General features: G+C 42.2%; 2 protein-coding genes and 1 non-coding gene across 3 annotated transcripts; 1 reads left to right on the plus strand and 2 right to left on the minus strand.

The window, feature by feature from the left end:
* Window positions 1-910: 910 nt before the first annotated feature.
* LOC146962149 (small Cajal body-specific RNA 13) lies at window positions 911-1,189 on the minus strand. The gene has a single exon (XR_015035283.1).
* Window positions 1,190-1,314: 125 nt separating this feature from the next.
* On the minus strand, window positions 1,315-2,337 carry prkrip1 (PRKR interacting protein 1). Its single transcript, XM_085771015.1, has one exon. The coding sequence runs from the start codon at window positions 2,279-2,281 to the stop codon at window positions 1,700-1,702; it is 582 nt and encodes a 193-aa protein (XP_085627141.1). The 5' UTR covers window positions 2,282-2,337; the 3' UTR covers window positions 1,315-1,699.
* Window positions 2,338-2,598: 261 nt separating this feature from the next.
* Window positions 2,599-6,828, plus strand: glrx5 (glutaredoxin 5 homolog (S. cerevisiae)). The gene is made up of 2 exons (XM_085771016.1): window positions 2,599-3,014; window positions 4,700-6,828. Exons 1-2 carry the CDS (start codon window positions 2,717-2,719, stop codon window positions 4,870-4,872), a joined length of 471 nt encoding a protein of 156 aa, XP_085627142.1. The 5' UTR covers window positions 2,599-2,716; the 3' UTR covers window positions 4,873-6,828.
* Window positions 6,829-7,537: the final 709 nt, after the last annotated feature.

Genomic DNA, 7,537 nt, shown 5'->3' on the forward strand with positions numbered 1-7,537 from the left:
GATACAATCACCTCTTTATACTGTGATATTTTAACCATTGTTTTGTTAAGAGGAATATTGAAATTCCATCCATTTTCTATACTGCTTATTCCTGCAGGGTTGCATAGGAGCTGGAGCTAATCATAGCTGACAAGAGCAGGGTACACCCTTGATAGGTCACCTGTCAATCACAGAGCCAATGCTCATATTCACACCGACTGTAAAGACAGGGCCTGAGACTCAAACCCAGAACCTTCTTGCTGTGAGGTGGCTGAGCCAACCACTGCATCACTATGCTGTCCACATATTCTTTTCATCAATTTGTGAACCATGTATGACTTTCAACGGTCTGATATTCTAAAATAATAAAACAGAGTTCTTAATTATTTAAGAATATCTATGAACCTAACCCCTGAATGTGATCCACTGAAATGTGTGAATTGCTTTTTACACACTGACCCCCATTTTATCATAATTAAAAGCAATGTTAATGTGAGAAGTTTTCCAATATAGACCAAAATAACATTTCTGAAATCTGCAGTAGTACTCCACAATTTAAATCAGATTGAATGCATCACACATTCAAGGCAGCGCTTAAATAACACGTTTTGACTTATTGTAGGCTACTGCCCCAGAAAATGAGTATGGCCAAAAGATAATACAGGTATTTTCAGCTGTTCTGTTTCATGAGTTTGAGAAGACATTTTTACCTACAACTCAGAAAGATAAATGACTTGAGAGGGACTGATACATGTAATTCAACCCAGATTATTTTAATCAATCAATGAGTGTTGTGTAAAAACAGAGGAGAGAATGCAGTTTCAACAGAGGTGTAAAATTGATCAGATACAAACTTTAAGTTAAAAAGGAAGTTGTAAATATATATCATCAAAGCAGTACTAATAGGGAGGGATAACAAAGTCAGAGGTATTACTGTGACAGCTAAAAGTGTCTGACAGGAAGAGCTTCACCTGCTTCAGACAATATCTGGCTGCCATGTTTTCATCTACCTGCTTCAAGAAAGGTGATGGTTACAGAACAAAACCATGACCACCGTGGAAAGCAGGACGTCTGTCCAAGGAACATCGCACGTGAAGCTCCTGAGCCTCCAGAAGCCACGCCTTTTCATTCTTTGAGTTGATTTCTGCAACCTTGTTGTACCCACAGGCAACAGTCCCTGCAAGGGGTTAACATCACAAGGCTGCAAAGACTGACGACAAGACACACACACAGTTATAACACACATCGTATACTCACTTGCATTTGGCATGTTTCTGTCACAATCAACCCATCATGCCAAATCCCTCATGGTAGACAGATTACATAACACCTAGATATTATGTATATTGTCATTTTTATTAAAACAAAAGTGATATTTCACACCAAAAAATAGAGGATTCAAAACGATTCAGCAATCCTTTTTGGCAAATTTAAGACATCCTTGAACGTGACTAACAGCTGCAACATGAGATCTACAACCAGTGACTGTTTATTTGAAGACATAATTAATAACTGGAAGTGTCTTATTTCACACTGGGACACCAGAGCTTCTTTAAACTATACTATCAGTGGGGTCTCCTGACAATTAAACTAGACAGTGCCTTCACTACAAAGGCAGAACAGAGTCCAGGTTCAGGTTTTTGTCTTTGCAGTGGGACACTTTGCCTCCTTTTGTACAAAGCCCTTCAACAGGAATGGAGCTTCATCGTGTCTCTCTCAGTCATTTCCTCCCCATGATGAAGCTTGGTGCCTCTGCGTCGTCCTCAGCCTCTCTGTAATTCTCCTCCTCCTCTTCTTCCTTTTCCTCTTTGCTGGAGTCGGAGCTCTCGTCGCTCTCGTCATCTTTCTTGTTTTTACTTTCCAGTTTTGCCTTCTTTGCCATCAGCTTTTTCTGCTTCAGCTTATCGCGCTTCTTCCTCCGTTTGGCCGTTCTGTCCTCGGCAGCCTGCTTGTTTTCTTCCACCTTATCCAGATACTGCACGTCCTTGTCTATTTTCTCAGATATCTTGTCCAGAAAGTCCTGCCTCTGGTACTCTCTGCGGCGGAGGTGTCGGTAAACGTGGAACTCGCCGCTGCCTGCTCCGGCGCTGGACCCCATCACGTCGCGGACGAACTCCGGCGGGGCCCGCGGGTTCCACTCTTTGGGTCGGTCTGGGATGGGAGCCAGCTTGTCGGGGTTTCGCATCAGTCGCTCCAACTTCAGTCGCTGTTCCTCCGCCGGGGTTTTGGCGATTATCAGCGGCTGGGCCTCTTTTCCTCCAGGTTTCCCTGGTTTGTTGTTCTTTTGCGTGTGCGCCGCCATCTTTCGAAACGCCGTCGTCTCCTTCCTGCTTGTCTACGTCGCCACGGAAGTTCTTTACGGCTGATGTAACCCGGAAGTAATTATTTAACTTTTTAAAGCTGTTTGCTTTTTAAAATAAATAAATAAATACTAAAGTTATTCAGTATGTTACACCGGCTGATATGATATTGTTTGTTTGTTTTTTTCTTTTATATCGTCTTTTTTATTTATTCCTTGTGTAACTGATGTAACTGACGTGTTCCTCTACCAACGGCAAATCAGATTAGAACGTGTTTGGGAGCAGCCGTCCAATCAGCGTCCAGGTCCCGCCCCTCCGTGCGTATGTGCGTGAAGTGTGTTGACTGACTAATTTCACTCCGGCTTGTAGACGAACAAGTTAGTCAGTTTTGACGACATTTTCTTCTTTTCGCGTACAACTACAACAAACCTAATATCATGAACAGCCTCCTCAGATCCACGGCTCGGTGTCTGAGGCCCGGGGCAGCCGTCTTTCTGCCCAGACAAGCCGACGGACGCGTGTTGTCGGCCCCGGCCCGGTTCCTGTGCGCATCGGCGGATCTCCAGAAAGACCTTGGTGAGATGGTGAAGAAGGACAAAGTGGTGGTGTTCATGAAGGGGACGCCGGCGCAGCCCATGTGCGGCTTCAGCAACGCCGTGGTCCAGATCCTCCGGATGCACGGAGTGGACGACTACGCTGCGTACAACGTGTTGGACGACCAGGACCTCAGACAAGGTCAGTAAACTGTAGTGAACCATCCACAGCACGGTGGCAACACGTTGTCACCTCAGTCTAACTTTTACCTTAACTTCTTCATAGTAGAAAAGGGGAGACATTTTTTTTGTACTTGTTTAACCCAGTGTTGGTGTCCTAATTAGCCAGTTTTCTGTCTTTAATCACACTACTTAGCCTAATTATTCTCACTTAAAGCAGCCTGACCTATCTGGTTCTGTCAGCTGCTCTTGTCAGAGGTTTCTCAGTGTCAGGTTTTTATCACAGGCCTGCAGCAGGACCACAGGGTGTGGTGCTTCAACTGGCCACACACCTACTTTCTTGTCTGGTCCTGTCAAACTTCCAGTTCCATCTGGTCACTCAGGACTGCAGCCTGGACTCTTTTAGCATTGTCACAGCAGACAGGATGAGGAACAAGGAAATGATGTCTTCAGGTTACATCAGCACACAGACCTTTAATGAGATCCTGACAATTGAGGTTAATGTTGCAACAGCAGTGTAATGCCAAGTGTTGACAAACAGAGAGGTGAGAGGGACAAACTGCCTCACACCTAGGGTTACAAAAAGCCAGAGGAGCTATTTAACTTTCTGTCAAAGAGCAGTGTATATAGAGTAAAGTGTCCTGTGATGCCTGGACCTCTTGGTATTTGTAAAAATGATAAGAAATCTGATTAGTTTGAGCCTCATTGTGTTCTGTTTATTTCCCAGTCACTGGGTCCAAGGTTCAGACAGGATGTTATTAGTCAGCTAGAAGCCAAGAATTTCCCTAGAAAATACCAACTTTTTCAAGCTAGTGTTGTCAGGACAGTGCTATAAAACAGTGGAGAGCATATACAGATGTCTTACTTAAGGGGAACTCCTGTGATTTAAAGTGCTGAAAATATGGTGTGCTCACAGCCTTACAAGGCAAAGTACTAGTAACTCATGTAAACTGGTCTTCTGTGGAGGAATATTTAAACGCACAATTCTATTATTCACCTTTGATTTTAAAATTAAGTTTTTTATACAGTTTCCACACTCCTACTGCACAAGTTCTTAAAAGGCAGCGCACACAGTGCAGGCTTTTAAATGTGGATGCTGTCTGGTATCAATCAAAAGAGAGACATTTCACACAGGTTACTAAATAGGTAGTACTTTTACATACATTTTATTATAGTGGCAATGTGGTATCATTGAGTTAGAGTTTGTGTTGTGATGGCTTACAGTGTCCAAGCTGATTGTTTGGTTCATAACACATATGCAGGGATGAAACCTGTAGGCTTCACCAGTTGCTACTGAGAACCCCTCCAGTTATTATATTGATATAGTTTTGTTTTTTATGAAGTGATGCAAATACAAGACAGGTGAGATACAACAAAGACAAAAAAACACCTAGGGATTGGACAGGACAGCCACAAAAACAAAACACAAAAAAAACACATGACAGACACAAGAATGAATAAATATGAATTGATTTTTATGGGAAATGGTCTGGACATGTGACTGTGCGTGTGTCTGTGAGCAGGTATGTTTGTGTATCTGTGTGTGTGAGCACGGATATGCACGTGTTGGAGATAGTAGGGGTGAGAAAGGATAGAAGCAAAGAAAGAAAAAGAAAAAGAAAGGAAAAGGGATATTAGACTTTTGAGAAGATCTGATATAGTTGAATACGTTCAGTGTCTGAAACTACTACTGCCTGTCTTCCACAGGTGTGAAGGACTTCTCCAACTGGCCCACAATCCCTCAGGTGTACTTCAATGGCGAGTTTGTGGGAGGCTGCGACATCCTGCTCCAGATGCACCAGAACGGAGACCTGGTGGATGAGTTAAAGAAGCTGGGGATCTCCTCTCCGATGCTGAACGCTGAGAAAGAATCCAAGTAGAGGACACGTGTGAACTTCAGACAGCTGACAAGACAGAGGACACATTCATCAGGTCGAATCCCCTGCTCAGATGGTCGCATATGAATCAAGTCTCTACGGGAAAAATTAACTGCATACCCATAAATGGTGTGTGATACAGAGCTGCTGCACTGTTCATGCTCTAAATTTGCATAGATTACATACCTGACAGGGGAGGACTTTAATCTTGCAAGAAAAAAAGAGTGGACAATGTCTTTGCAGGGATCCAAAATACGTCTTTCTTAAAATAAACCCGTGTTATATTTCTCACTCTTTCTACAGTAACAACACCAATGTTTATTCGGCCACTTGGGGGCAGTAGACACAACTTGCAATTTGCAAACAAGACCTAATGTTACCTTTCAAGATGATAAAAAAGAAACTTGTTAGCAACGTTAGCATTCATTTCAAGTTCTGGCCACCTGATGAATGAAAAGTCCAACATTCAGTCTTTTTCTAGCTCTGTCGTGGTCTCCACTAGATCCAGAAGAAAACATCTGGTCTATTAGCTGCTAAATGCTTTGCTATGTTCACCAGCTAGTTGTTAACTTGATTGGTCTGGTGTGTGGTGCAGTGCAAGTTTGGGACTTCTGCATGAGGGGCAAGAAATGTTGATATGAAATGAGAGCGAAACCAAAACAGTGAAGTCGGAGGCCAGAAAACCAAAACGATAAGTTCAAAGACAATAAGATCCATACAACTGAGGGAATCTGCATTCTCTGTGGCTTCAATAACATTAGTGAGCAACCCCCTTTGCACCTTGAACTATGAATATTGTTTATAGCAGCTGTAATATTTCATAATCACAGTTTTTGCCCTTTAGTTTCTATCACTCCACTTTCAATATTCAAAATGTTAGCCTACAAGATATAAAGCCAAATATGGAAAAACCATATCAGGAGAGTTGTTGGATTTAGAGGCTTTGTAGGGTAAATAAATCAACAGGTGTCCAGCTGTAACCCCACTGTGATATACGGTAGAAACCATTTCACATCCAGGTTTAACCTCGACTGCCTAAAGGGAGAGTGTCAGGCTCCCGAGCCATGCTTTTATTGGTTTACACAAGAATGCTGGTGACCTGCCCGTTACGATCCCTGCTACCTCTAATTGTCCACCCATTTACCGAAACTGCAGTCAGTTCAAGACCAAATGCCCGACTCACTACCCTCAGGGTGCAACTAAACTCAGTCGAGATCTTCGTAACACCGCTTAGGTCACACCAGAAACCTTCCAAATGCACTGTCTGTACGTAGAGTATTCTGGGAGGAAGAACTAAGACGGGACAATTCTGTTATTGATGCTTGATAAAGCTGATGTAGGTTCTTAATAATATACAGATGTTTTTATGTAAATGTTGTCCACTTACACCACATATGAATCAGCATTTGTAGTCAAGGTTACTACGGACACGGACCACGCCTCACCGACCTTGTCACACACATGCGCTGTTAAAATACCAACCACCAACGTTGTCCCCTGTTTGTTCTTCCTGCTTGGAACCTCATACACAATGTGTCCCCTGTGTTTTAATGTCTTTTACTGCTGAAACGCAACAAAACATATGATACCTTCTCTTTTTCCTGAGGATGACTGATTGACAGCACATCTGGACTAACAGGAGCAGCGCTATTTAAAGTTTGTCAAATATGTTCTTGTGTGGTATCCGTCACTGAAGGGAAAGATTTTTTTTCTTCTTTTTTTGCGGAGGGATGGGGGAGTGTCTTTTGTTTTGAGTTTTGTCACTGAGCGTAAGACCGCCTGATCATTTACCAACCCCCCCCACAGTAGATATTCCTCCTGCTGCACACAGTTGTATTATCAAAACTATGGTCATGTAGTACACTGTAAGATATTGTACATTAAATGCATATTATTAAATGTATTTTAGCTGCATGTAAACCCTGTACCAATTAAATATTTTGTGACACAAATAACAAAGCCATCTGGATTTCTTATTTCATCATCATCTCTAATATGTGTGATGATGGGAAGGCTGTGAAATAACCACATACATTTCCTGTCGGGTCACAACAGAAAGAAATGCAGTTATTTTAAGCTGATCTATTGGCACCGTCACAGCTGTTGGGTTAAATGTGCTCATAGTGAATGAGGCCAAGCACCTCAGGCAAACAGGCATTTTGTTTTCTTCTACCATGTGTAATCATCCAGATAAGCATGTTTAGCAGCATGTCTTCAGGGCGCGGATGACACGTGGATTACATTCACAACAATACATATCAGACGTCATGTCTGAACATCAATCCAAAACAAAAAACAATCATATTATTATACTATATGACGAGCTAATTTTAACATTTGAATTCTAGAACTGGATCAAGTGTAATGAATTATTTTGGAGGGGATTTTCACATGTGTATTAATTAAGACATAGAGCAGGTGGCAGCAAAGAGTCTGGCCAGCCAGGAATTAAATTTAGGATTCAGTGCTCACTATTGCCTCCACAGGTTCTGTCCATTAAATGCTTTGGCTTTAAAGAGAAACTATGCAGGATTTCTACCTTAACTATGCTACATTTTTATCTTTATTAAACTTTGGAGTAATTGTGATGGTTAAATAAATGACTTGTAACTTGCTACAGGGAGAATGGAGACTCTCTGCCTTCCACCTAGCGACTGTTGACTGAAAA

Source organism: Trachurus japonicus, chromosome 24 (assembly GCF_045865225.1).
Source record: "Trachurus japonicus isolate A0001 chromosome 24, Traja_1.0".
Taxonomy (NCBI): domain Eukaryota; kingdom Metazoa; phylum Chordata; class Actinopteri; order Carangiformes; family Carangidae; genus Trachurus; species Trachurus japonicus.